Here is a 13,760-nt window from a genome sequence, read left to right as displayed (position 1 = left end):
GAGTACAGTATCAGCCCAGGGTGAGTCTCAGAGATTTGGAGACTACTTTTCAGTATGCTGCACGTAGGCCACGCTCCCTCTCTGCGTATTCTGTGAAATTTATTTTCCAAGTTTATTACTGGGACATGTAAGAAGCTCCAGAGAATTATTACAGTTTGGGGGAAAAATATAAATGCTAAAATGTGTTAAGTTTTATTAACCTTGGAAAAGCAGAGTGTGAAGAGCACTATATAACTTTTAGGGTATAAGATGAACAGGATGTGAACCATGTTCATCATCTCTTTGGGATAATTTAGCTGAGTCCTTTCTGCTGCTAAATGATGTGACAGGACCACCTAAGGAAGGTTTTGTCATCTCCTGTCCAGACCTTGCTGTAGTCAGCTCCAGTTCCACAGTGGAGCACAAGGAGGAGTTTGGAGAGATGCCACAGAGATCCTATCCTTCCCCTAGCTCTCCACTTTGGGGACTTTCTCAGCTTGTGATTAGCCTGAAGTGCTCATCATTGGCCTTCAAAAGTGGTCAGAAAGTGCCACCTTAAGGCATGTTTATGGTTTGAGAATAGCTCTAAAGTCCTCTCTCCTTAATACGAGTTGAAGTGAAGTGTTAGGTGCTCATGTCCTACTCCCTGCGATCCCATGGACAGAAGCCCGCCAGGCTCCTCTGTCCGTTGGATTTTCCAGGCAAGAATACTGGAGTGGGTTGCCATTTCCTACTCCAGGGGATCTTCCTGACCCAGGGATCTTGGGTCATCTGCATTGCAGGAGGATTCTTTACCTGCTGAGCCACCAGGCAAGTCCCCTAATACAGGGTTAGTCAGCTTGGATATGAGTGCTCTGGAACCCAAAAGGATGAGACCAGTGCAACTACCAGTCTGGCCAAAGGGTGGAAAGGCAGCAGGGGTCTCAGAAAGGAGACCTAAGGAGATAGGATTCTGGGGCTAAGACTTGAAAGAGGAGCAGTGAAGTTGCTCTGGTTTTCCTAGAATCAGCTTATGGTCTAGGCTGACAGGCCAAGAATCTTAGCTAATATGTTCAACTTGCCTATTTCAAGAGTTTCTGGACCATTTGGGTGCTCCACTGGGCAGCTATTCCTAAAGCTGTGAGTATGACAGGTAAAGTCCCTATGCTACTGAATAAGGTTCTACAAGATGAGTTAAAAATGATTTAGCATCAATGATGACAGACATTTTAAAGTAAGATAACATTGTGCTTTATTCAGCCTCTAAATTATTTTGATTTTCCATTTAGTGATCAGGGATATGTAAGATGTAGATACTTGTGTATCTGGCTCCATCTCTGTTCCCTAATTTTGAGGTCATGTCAACATGAACTTTAAAGGGAGGTAAAGATTAAGAATGCTCTATGATTTTATTTGACCATGATCTTAAATTTAAATTTATTTTGATGATCTACCCTAAGTGAATTTCCCTAACAGAAACATCAGCCGTATCTACCGATAGATGGAGCTCCGAAGAGAATCCATGCTCAACGGTTGCTCTGGTTCCCTGAGGATCTCCCCAGAGCACAATAGCAGTGGATAGAGTTCCTCCTTCCTAAGCCTGTTAAAGATTCCTTAAAGGTTTATGAAAACTAAACAACAGAGTTTATTAAAATGTTTCTTTACGGCAGGAAAAAGTAGTTAACAATGAAACTGAACACTTACAAGTAAAGGCCAAAATAAACAGCTAATTAATTGATCAAGTCTGAATATATATAAAACTATGAAAAATAAAGTAGCAGTGGCTTCAAATCCAGTGACAACAATGTACGGCTCTGGCGCTTGTGCTAGGATGAAAAGGGTCATAGATGTCACAACTAGTGCCTAGAGGAAAAAAAAAAAACATGATCTCTTCAGTGATTATTGAACAAGTTTAAGCTGTAAAAATGATCAATTCTAAATGACAAAATAAATGGGTTTTTTCTTTATACACTCACACACACATCTAAAAGAGGCAGACTAAAATGTACGGATGTCGACTTCTCTTTTCATTTTAGAGAACTAGGTATCCCTTTCTGTTTTGTTTAATTAATTTCTCCACTTGTATACCTAATACCATCACTTCCCACATCCATTCCCTTGATCTTTTCCCACTAAATAGCTCCCTTTCCCTCTCATACCTTCAATCTCTCCTCCTCCACTAGCTGCTTTCCTCATCATCTTATCAACATATCTAAGTTATCTTGTCTCTCTCTTTTTAAATAATATTTATTTATTTATTTGGTTGTGCTGAGTCTTACTTGCTGCATGTGGGATCTAGTTCCCTGACCAGGGATTGAACTTGGGTCCCCTGCATTAGGAGCATGGAGCCTTAGCCACTGGACTACCAGGGAAGTCTCTAAGTTACCTTCTCTTAAAACATACACACCCCTTCCTTTCATCTGCTCCCCATAGAAATTCCCATTTTCTATTTCTCCCTATAATGCTTCTCAAAAAAAGCCTGTGTACTGGCTGTTATAATTCCTTATCTTCCTCATCACTCCTTAACATGTAACAAAAATCTGGAATCTACTGTCAAATTTAAACTTAGAGTGTTGACATGAAAAACATTGGGGGTGCTTCTCTGGTGGCTAAGTGGTGAAGAATCCATCTACCAATGCAGAAGACACAGACTCGATCCCTGGTCTGAGAGGATCCACATGCTATGGAGCAGCTAAGCCTGAGCACCACAACTATTGAGCCTGTGCCCTAGAGCCCAGGAGCCACAACTGCTGAGCCCACGTGCTATAACTTCTGAAGCCCACGAGCTCTAGAGCCTGTGCTCTGCAACGAGAGAAGCTGCCACAATGAGAAAGCTTGTGCAGTGCAACTAGAGAGTAGCCCCTGCTTGCTGAAACTAGAGAAAAGCCCATGTGGCAATGAAGACCCAGCACAGTCAAAAATAAATAAAAATTAATTTTTTAAAAAGAAAAATACTGGGAAGGAAAGTTTAAAACAAAGTGTCAGAGAAAAACAATTCTCTGAAGAACCCTGTGGAGAAGAAAAGGAAAAAAAAAAACAAAACAAAACCCAATTCTGGTACATCACTTTTTAATGCATTTTCTCTTATGTAAACATAATGCAATCAGAATGAACAAAAATTTAAGTGAAAAAAAACCAAGATAATTAATCTAATCTAATTTCCTTGTTTCCAAATGAAGATGTAGAAAAGAGAACTGATAAGTGACTTAAAGGAAAAAATAAGCTGGTAGGTCCCTGAGAGTCTGTTGATGTTGTAATGTTCTTACAGGAGATACAGCTTTATTCAAAGTCTCTGTGGACTTGGAAAATGATTTTGGCAGGAGTCTTTGCTGATTAGACTTTTATGATCAGTCTGTCAGCATCCACATTCTCTTTTTAACCTTGGATCTATATAGGCTACTTATTCATAAGTCTATCAGTTACTTTATTAGTGTAAAAGTAGCTTACTTTGAAACTTCTAAATTGGTCAGTTTCTTTTACAGTAAATATAACTAGTTTACTAAATAACTTGTTCTTTATAATTAATATAATTACTATCAGCAACATATCTCAAATCACTTCATTTACTCTACTGAACCAAATAAGGTCTTGAGTTCATGGGTTATAAAATCAAGGGTCACTTTTTCAGTCCCCATCATCTGTAACCTTGGAATTGGGCACATTTCCCATGATTTCAGTCACCCTGGATTCTCCCCCAATCCATACTTAACAGCTCTTATAATTTTCCTGTCTCCTGGCATTCATTTTCAGTTAATTTTTCAATATTTCATTAATATCTCAAACATTTCTTCATCTCTCTATGTAGACTGCTTTTGCCAAGATCATCAATGATTTCAGAATTACTAAATTTAACAAACATTTTTCAATCCTTATGCTACTGGACCCCCATGACTTACTTGCTATTGGCTTTTTCCTACTTTTCTACTTCTTGACTCCCATGTCACCTCTTTGAGTTCTTATTCCTCTGAAACCATTCTCCCTTGGTGGGCTTTCCTTTTACACATCACTTTAAAATACTGACATTTGTTTAGATTCTATCCACAACCCACTCAACAAATCTGAGTCTCTACCCCAGGTGTATCTTTAACATCTCACACATAAACAGCCATTTAGAACATCTGAATAACCTACAGGAATCTTCAATTCACCGTGGGCAAAACTGATGTCACCTTGTCCCTTGCTCCTGTATTCACTATCTTAATTGGTGATACGACCATCTCTCTTTTCACCTGCCCTGGAAACCTAAGATCACTGCTCCAACTTACTGCCCACAACAGACCAATCATCAGGTCCTGCTGACTTAATGCCTAAACATTTTGGGAATCCACTTAGTCACTCCAGTTACTGCTCTTCAGTATCTTTTCCTTGAACTAACATGACAAAGATACTATAGTGAAATTTCTAAAATGAAGATCTGTGCAACTCTCCACCTGTTTAAAACCCTTCAGGGGGTCCCCATGGTTTTCAGAATAGAGCCTCCCTTCACCATGGTGTTCAAATCTTCCATGACTCAGCTCCGTCTACTTTAGCAAAGAGCTGTTGACAATTTATCTACAGGATAATTCCAGTGTTCAATTCTCAGTCCTCATCTTATTTGAACTGTTATCAGTATTTGTCACAGTTGATCATTCTCTTGAGAATTTTCTTCATTTGGCTTCTAGGACACCGTACTCTTGGTTCCTCTCACTTTCCTAATTGCTCTTTCTCTCATTCTTCCACAGAAGAGAGAGAAGAAAACCAAAGTTTTCTCTGGTGGCTCAGACAGTAAAGAATCTGCCATCAATGCAGGAGACCTGGGTTCGATCTCTGGGTTAGGAAAATCCCCTGGAGAAGGGAACGGCTTCCCTCTCCAGTATTCTGGTCTGGAGAATTCTATGGACGGAGGAGCCCGGCAGGCTACAGTCCATGGGGTCACAAAGAATCTGACATGATTCAGCGACTTTCACTTTCATTCTCTTTTGTTGGTTCTTCCTCCTCCCCCCAACCTCTTAATGTTGAAGTGTTCCAGGGCTCAATCCATGGTCCTCTTCTCCACTCTATGTACAATCACCTCTTGATGACCTCATCAGTCTTATGACTTTAAATACCTCTATTTCTGCAGTGGCTTCCTGGTGGCTCAATGGTAAAGAATATGCCTGCAGTGCAGGAGTTGCAGGAGACTTGGGTTCGATCCCTGAGTCGGGAAGATCCCATGGAGGAAAACACGGCTACCCACTGTAATATTTGTGCCTGGAGAATCCCATGGACAGAGGAGCCTGGCGGGCTACAGTCCAAAGGGTCACACAGAATTGGACATGACTGAAGGGACTTAGAACACATTTCTGCAGTGCCAATCTCTCCTACAATCCAGTCTTGTATATTCCAAATGCCTATTCAGTATTGCCACTTGAATGTCTAATAGACATCTCTAACAGTGAAATCCAAAATTGAACTTCTGTTTCTCTGGTTACATCTGCTTTACCCACAGGCTTTCAGTGGATGGCAGTTCCATTCTTCCAGTTGCTTAGGCCAAAAACTTTGGTGGGATCTCGGACTCCTCTGTCTTTTTCACACCACACCTGGTTCATCAGCAAATCTTGTTGGGGCTACTTTCAATATATATCCCAAATGTGACCATTTCTTATAACCTACTCTGCTAGAGGCCTGGTCTGAGACACAGTCATCTCTTGCCCAGATTACTGCAGTAGCTCTAACTGATCATCTTTTTTTCTACCCTTGCCTCTGCAGGAATCCTCCTGTCCCCCAACCCCCCAGCCCCGTCTATTGTCACCATAGCTGCTGGTGCACTTTTAAAAGTGTTAGTCAGAGCATATAAAACTTTATTCAAAACCTTCATCTCCCACTGTGTCATGTCCCCATGTCACTCCACCCCAGCTGTACTGGTTTTCTTGCTTTTCCTTGAACACTTCAGGTACATTCCTGCCGTAGGGCCATTGTACTGGGTTTTCCTTTGCCTAAAGCACTTTTTCCTTCACATTGGGTTGGCCAAAAAGTTCATTTGGGGTTTTCTATAACATCTATGGAAACAACGGAGCAATCTTTTTGGCTAACCCAATGTATTCATGGTTAACTCTCTCATCTCCCTTAACACTTTGCTCAGAAGTCATCTCAACAGGGCCTAATCTGACCATTCTAGTCTTACAACCTGCAACCATCCTCTTCAACCCTTCCTTCTCTTATGCTCTCTTACCTGGCCTTAGTTTTCTTTTGTTCCATAGCACCTACCCCCTTCTAGAACACTACATCATTTATTTATTTTTTCTGTTTGTTGTTTTTTTTCCCTTCCTCCCACCCCAATACATAAACTCCATGAGTACAAGGATCTTTGCTTTGTTCCCTGATACTTCCCAAGAGCCAGAAACAGTGCCTGGAACATGGCAGGCTTTCCATAAATATTTGTTGAATGGAAAAAATAAAGCAGCACTCAACTTGTTATGGATTCTTATAAATCATGCTTTTTTTTTTTTGCCTCCAAGCCTTTACTCAGGTGACTGTCCCTTAAACCCTACCTGTGTCCCCCTAAGAAGCTTCCTGATACCTCCTTGTTTAAATGCCTCACTCTGTACCTAACTTCATCTTATCAAACATCAAAACTATCTGCTTGTGTGTCTGACTCTGTCTAAACTGAAGGACCCCATGAGTCAGGGACTTTTATCTTGGGTGTCTTTGTTGTTTCAAGTCCTAACTCAGGGCTGGGAAGACAGTAAATATTCAAAATGTTTCTGGAGGAAATTCATATGTCAAAAGCCAAAACTTTCTCACAAAATCCTGTTTCTCCTCCAGTGTTCCAGAGCTTTCAGAACCCCAGAACTTCCAGTCACTTCTTTCCTGATTATTTACTCCCAACCCAAGGGAATTTCTCTGTTCTTTGAAGTGAAAGTGTGTTAGTTGCCCAGTATGTCCAACTCTTTTCGACCCCATGGATTGTAGCCAGGTTCCTCTGTCCGTGGAATTCTCCAGGCAAGAATACTGGAGTGGGTTGCCATTTCCTTTACCAGGGGATCTTCCTGACCTGGGGATCAAACCCAGGTCTCCTACACTGCAGGTGGATTCTTTACCAGGGATTCTGAGCCACCAGGGAAGCTCTTTGAACTCAAGTAGTTTTCTAAACTTCCCTCAGGCCTTCTGACTTGCAGTATGTTATGTTTTTCAGAATCACAGACTTTGGTGCGGTAGGGCCTTGCATACAGTTTGTTCTGCCCACTCACCTGGAGTCTGAGCTGCCATTACAACGTGCTCACCAGGAACTTGCCTGCACCTACCTGGTACCTCTTCTCTCTGGGAATGTACTGCCTTCCCAAGTGGCCACTTATTTTGGCACTTTCCCAATAGAAAACTCTTTCTCATATTAAGCGGGGCTGTTTCCTTGTAAGCTTTAACTTTCTATCCCCTCTACTTATAGGTCACCTCTTTAAAATTTAAGAATTTTTTTTTTTTCCTTCCCCTGTTCTTTAGTTTCTTCAACATAGTCTCCTAGGATAATTTCCACTTCTCTAACTAGCCAGTCATCATCCTCCAAATGACAGTCCATTCTCTCCCAAATCTCTATCCAGAACTAGCTGCAATCTCTTGGCAGGTCTGACACCCCAGGAATGTGCAGTTCCACTGTCCTTGCTCTGGGCTCTATCAGCCTTGAGCTCACTCAGATCCAAACTTGTGAGTTATACTGTAAAAAACACAAGCACATGAAGATTGAACAATACGTTTCTAAATAACCAACAGGTTACTGAAGAAATCAAAAGGGAAATAAAAAAACTTCTAGAAACAAATGACAGTGAAAATACGACAACTCAAAGCATATGGGATGCAGTAAAAGCAGTTCTAAGAGGTAAGTTTATAGCAATACAATCCTACCCCAAGAAACAAGGAAAACATTGAATAGACAACCTAACTTTACACCTAAAACAACTGGAAAAAGAAGAACAAAAAAACCCCAAAATTATTAGAAGGAAAGAAATCATAAAGATCAGAGCAGAAATAAAAAAAAAATGAAAGAAACAATAGTAAAGATGAATAAAGCTAGCTGGTTCTTTGAGAAGATAAACAAAATTGACAAACCTTTGGCCAGACCCATCAAGAAAATAAGAGAGAAGAATCAAATCAACAGAATTAGAAATGAAAAAGGAGAGGTTACAATAGGCAATGCAGAAATACAAAGGATTATAAGAGACTATTATGAACAATTATAGGGCAATAAAATGGATAACCTGGAAGAAATGGACAGATTCTTAGAAAAGTCCAATCTTCCAAGACTGAACCAGGAAGAAATAGAAATTATGAACAACCCAATTACAAGCAATGAAATTGAAGCTGTGATCAAAAATCTCCCAAAAAACAAAAGCCCAGTCCAGATGGCTTCACAGGAGAATGCTATCAAACATTTAGAGAAGAGCTAATGCCTATCTTTTTTATTGGAAGGACTGATGCTGAAGCTGAAACTCCAATACTTTGGCCACCTCATGCGAAGAGTTGACTCATTGGAGAAGACCCTGATGCTGGGAAGGATTGGGGGCAGGAGAAGAAGGGGACGACAGAAAATGAGATGGCTGGATGGCATCACCGACTCGATGGACATGAGTTTGAGTGAACTCCAGGAGTTGGTGATGGACAGGGAGGCCTGGCGTGCTGTGATTCATGGGGTTGCAAAGAGTCAGACATGACTGAGAGACTGAACTGAACTGAACTGAATGCCTATCCTTCTAAAACTCTTTTAAAAAATTGCAGAGGAAGGAATACTTCCAAACTCATTCTATGAGGCCACCATCACCCTGATACTGAAGCCAGATAAAGACAACACAAAAAAAGAAAACTACAGGCCAGTATCACTGATGAACATAGACGCAAAAATCCTCAACAAAATTTTAGCAAAAAGAATTCAGCAGCACATCAGAAAGCTCATACGTCATGATCAAGTTGGGTTTATTCCAGGGATGCAAGGATTCCTCAATATATGCAAATCAATCAATGTAATACACCATATGAACAAATTGAAAGATAAAAACCATATGATAATCTCAATAGATTCAGAAAAAAGCCTGTGACAAAATTCAGCACCCATTTATTATTAAAACTCTTCAAAAAATGGGCATAGAAGAAACCTGCCTCAACATAGTAAAGGCCACATATGATAAACCTACAGCAAACATTATACTCAATGGTGAAAAACTGAAAGCATTCCCCCTAAGATCAGGAACAAGACAAGGGTGTCCACTTTCACCACTATTATTCAACATAGTTCTGGAAGTCCTAGCTACAGCAATCAGAGAAGAAAAAGAAAGAAAAGGAATCCAGATCAGAAAAGAAGAAGTAAAGCTCTCACTATTTGCAGATGAATGATATTGTACATAGAAAACCCTAAAGATAGTATCAGAAAATTACTAGAGCTAATCAGTGAATTTAGCAAAGTTGCAGGATACAAAATAATACACAGAAATCACTTACATTTCTATATACTAACAATGAAAAATCTGAAAAAGAAATTAAGGAATCAATCCCATTCACCATTGCAACGAAAAGAATAAAATATCTAGGAATAAACTTACCTAAGGAGATAAAAGAACTCTACACAGAAAATTATAAGACACTGATGAAAGAAATCAAAGATGACACAAACAGATGGAGAGATATTCCATGTTCCTGGGTAGGAGGAATCAATATTGTGAAAATGACTATACTACCAAACACAATCTACAGATTCAATGAGATCCCTACCAAATTACCAATGGCATTTTTCACAGATCTAGAACAAAAAATTTCACAATTCATATGGAAACACAAAAGACCCCAAATAGTCAGAGCAGTCTTGAAAAGAAGAATGGAGCTGGAGGAATCAACCTTCCTGACTTCAGATTATACTACAAAGCTACAGTCATCAAGACATTGTGGTACTGGCACAAAAACAGAAATATAGACCAATGGAACAAGATAGAAAGCCCAGAAATAAACCCATGCCCCTATGAGTACCTTATTTTTGACAAAAGAGGCAAGAATATACAATGGGGCAAAGACAGCCTCTTCAATAAATGTTGCTGGAAAAACTGGACAGCTACATGTAAAAGAATGAAATTAGAACACTTCCTAACACCATACACAAAGATAAACTCAAAATGGATTAAAGACCTAAATGTAAGACCAGAAACTATAAAACTCTTAGAGGAAAACATAGGCAGAATACTCGATGACATAAATCAAAGCAAGATCCTCCATGACCCACCTTCTAGATTAATGGAAATAAAAACAAAAGCAAACAAGTGGGACCTGATTAAACTTAAAAGCTTTTATACAGCAAAGAAAACTATGAGAAAGGTGAAAAGACAACCCTCAGAATGGGAGAAAATAATAGCAAAGGAAACAACTGACAAAGGATTAATTTCCAACATATACAAGCAGCTCATACAACTCAATACCAGAAAAACAACCCAATCAAAAAGTGGGGAAAAGACCTAAACAGAAATTTCTCCAAAGAAGACATACAGATGGCTAACAAACACATGAAAATATGCTCAACACTGCACATTATTAGAGAAATGCACATCAAAACTACAATGAGATATCACTTCACACCAGTCAGAATCGCCATAATCAAAAAGTCTACAAACAATAAATGCTGGAGAGGGTGTGGAGAAAAGGGAATGCTCTTGCACTGTTGGTGGGAATTTAAATTGATACAGCCACTATGGAAGATGGTATGGAGATTCCTTGAAAAACTAGGAATAAAACCACCATATGACCAGCAATCCCACTCCTAGGCATATATTCTGAGGAAACCAAAATTGAAAAATACATATGTATCCCATTGTTCTTTGCAGCACTATTTACAATAGCTGGAACATGGAAGCAACCTAGATGTCCATCGACAGATGAATGGATAAAGAAGTTGTGGTACATATACAATGGAATATTACTCAACCATAAAAAGAATACATTTGAGTCAGTCCTAATGAGGTGGATGAACCTAGAGCCTATTATACAGAGTGAAGTAAGTCAGAAAGAGAAAGATAAATATCGTATTCTAACACATATATACGGAATCTAGAAAAATGGTACTGAAGAATTTATTTACAGGGCAGCAATGGAGAAACAGACATAGAGAATAGACTTACGGACGTGGGGAGAGGGGAGGAGAGGTGAGACGTATGGAAAGAGTAACATGGAAACTTACATAGCCAAGGGGAATTTGCTGTATGGCTCAGGAAACTCAAACAGAGGCTCTGTATCCATCTTAGAAGCGTGGGATGGGGAGGGAGTTGAGAGGGAAGTTCAAAAGGGAGGAAGGATATATGTATACCTATGACTGATTCATGTTGAGGTTTGACAGATTTCTGTAAAGCAATTATCCTTCAATTAAAAAAATAATTTAAAAAACACAATGAGATATCACTACACACCTATGAGTGTACTAAAAACATTTAGTTGTACCCTTTAAATTAGTAAGCTTTATCATATATGAAGTATCTCAATAAAGCTTGGGAAAAAAAACCCCAAAAAACTTGTGAGTTATAGTAAGTAAACACAGCATCCTCTGAAACCCCTCCGTGCATTTTTTGGTTTTGGTTTTAATCTCATTGGCGTCTGAATGTACAACTGCAGCAGCCTCACATGGTAACCTGGGTAACTGGTTTGGGGGTCCAAGTGTAGGCCATTCATGCAGGTGTGCAGAACTTGTTTTATGAGTGGGTCTGTAAAGTGTCAGCCGCTTAGTTGTGTTCGACTCTTTGAGACCCCATGGATTGTAGCCTGCCACACTCCTCTGTTCATGGGATTCTCCAGGCAAGCATACTGGAGTGGGTAGTCATGCCCTTCTCGAGGGGATCTTCCTGACCCAGGGATCGAACCCGGGTCTCCTGCATTGCAGGCAGATTCTTTACCGTCTCGAGCTACCAGGAAAGATCCTCTGGAGAAGGTCATGGCAACCCACTCCAGTACGCTTGCCTGGAGAATCCCATGGGCCGAGGAGCCTGGCGGGCTACAGTCCATGGGGTCTCAAAGAGTGGGACACGACTGAGCGACTAACCCCTGGCTACCACTGGGTACAGAAAGCCTCTGATGAAGACGACAGTTGCTCTCTCTCCTTCCACCCCCAGGGTGTAGGGAGAAATGCCTTCCCTTTAAGAAGGCCTTGATAGAAACAAAGTTGAAAGAGAGAAGGAGACTAAGGAGCATAAGCTTCATACTTGGCAGCTTGATCTCCTAGCAGGGGAGTGCGCGGGGACTCCGCCCCCCAGTCCCCCAGCCCCGCCCTCACCAATCGTATCAGCTTCACGTGGCCTTTCACGCTGAAGCAGAAGGGCCGAGACTTCGACTTCGGTTTCAGGGTCTGCATCGCCCCTGCAGACCCAGCAGCAGCACTTTCCCGCCGGTCCCCCTATTCAGCGCACCTCTCTGCCAGGCCCTGTGCCAAGTCTGCAACGGCCACCCCGGCCACGTGCAGCGCTTCTAGGCTTCCCGCCCTGGCGCGTGCATGCGCAGGTCACTGCAGCCGCACTTGGGTGCACGCCAGGTCCCCCACACCCTGCCACAGGCTCCCGCTCTGCGGAATCTGCGTTTCCGCTAACCTACAGGGGAGCTACGAAGGCCAGCTTCTCCCCACCCCCTAGTTGTCTGTCCAGACGACCACGTATTGATTGTATATTTGATAAAAGATAAACTGAAGCATATTAAAATTTTCAAGATTTTATTTGAACAAACAAAAAAAAAATGATTCAAATAGGGCAGCAATCCAGTCCAACAGAAAGGAGCTCTGAAGAGGTGTACAAAATGAAAGACTTTTAAAGGCAGAAGGGAGCGGGAACAAGGAAATTGGTTGTTGCAAGATTCCTTTCCTAGGGAATGCGGGGGGTCTATCAGGTTACCTAACTCAGCGGTTCCCAGCCTCTGGGATCTAATGCCTGATGATCTGATCTGAGGTGGAGCAGATGTCATAATACTACAAATAAAGTGCACAATATTATTACACAATAAGTGTAATGCACTTCAATTATCCTGAAACCGTCTCCTCCCCAGGGGAGGTCTTCCACAAAACCGGCCGCGGGTGCCAAAAAAGGATGGGGACCACAGATCTAACTAGTGCTGATCAGATGATGGCTGATTGACTGGAGAGCCAAAACGATACTTAAGTCTTGGTTGGTGAGTGGGGCTTAGCATAAGCGAGTCCTTTGGGTCCTGTTGTCTAGGTTTTTAATAGCTTCCAGAAGGATCTAGCATATTTACTGTCCAGATCCTGGAAATGTCAAAGTTCAGAGAAAACAGCGCTGGCTGTGAAGCAAGATAGATGGGCATGAATTTCAGCTCCACCGCTTAATGAATGCTTCTGTTTACTTTTTAAAAGTTACCTGCTTCCAAGGATCAGCTCAGCTGGGAGAATGGGAGTGACAGCACCCACCTGTAGGCTTGCTGAGAAAAATAAATGACAGCGTGTGAGTTGTCACTGGCTCCTGGATACAACAGATGCTCAATTAAGCAACCTCCAACAGTTAATTAGGGCTTCCTTTGTGGCTCAGCTGGTAAGAATACGCCCGCAATGCGGGAGACCTGGGTTCGATTCCTGGGTTGGGAAGATCCCCTAGAGAAGGGAAACGCTATCCACTCAGTATTCTGGCTTGGAGAATTCCACGGATTGTGTAGTCCATGGGGTGGCAAAGAGTCGGACACTGACTGAGCGACTTTCACTTTCAATAGTTAATTAACAAACCAGTCGCTGGTGTTATTGGCCACCCAAGCCCCGAAGTTTGCCAAATCATGGGTTCATTCTGCCAGCGTCTGGTTGGCGGGGAGATTTCCAGGCTGCAAACGGCGAATCCCTT

At 41.5% G+C, this 13,760-nt stretch overlaps 1 protein-coding gene across 3 annotated transcripts in view; it reads right to left on the bottom strand.

Moving 5' to 3' along the window:
- Positions 1–13,760, bottom strand: part of LOC122691797 (chemokine-like factor) — a 32,050-nt gene that overhangs the window by 18,148 nt on the left and 142 nt on the right. Inside the window, exons 2-3 of one of the 3 annotated variants that reach the window (XM_043898659.1) lie at positions 12,203–13,519; positions 1,663–1,821 (exon numbers count right to left, since the gene is read on the bottom strand). In XM_043898659.1, the coding sequence (XP_043754594.1) occupies positions 1,663–1,821; positions 12,203–12,280 (237 nt within the window). In that variant the 5' untranslated portion in view covers positions 12,281–13,519. Of the gene's footprint in view, positions 1–1,662; positions 1,822–12,202; positions 13,755–13,760 lie in introns of those variants that run through there. The other 2 variants (XM_043898660.1, XM_043898658.1) reach the window with 2 other exon arrangements.

This window comes from Cervus elaphus, chromosome 4 (assembly GCF_910594005.1).
Source record: "Cervus elaphus chromosome 4, mCerEla1.1, whole genome shotgun sequence".
NCBI classification, from domain to species: domain Eukaryota; kingdom Metazoa; phylum Chordata; class Mammalia; order Artiodactyla; family Cervidae; genus Cervus; species Cervus elaphus.
The sequence above is the reverse complement of the archived record's forward strand: the minus strand, read 5'-3'. Positions and strand labels throughout refer to the sequence as shown.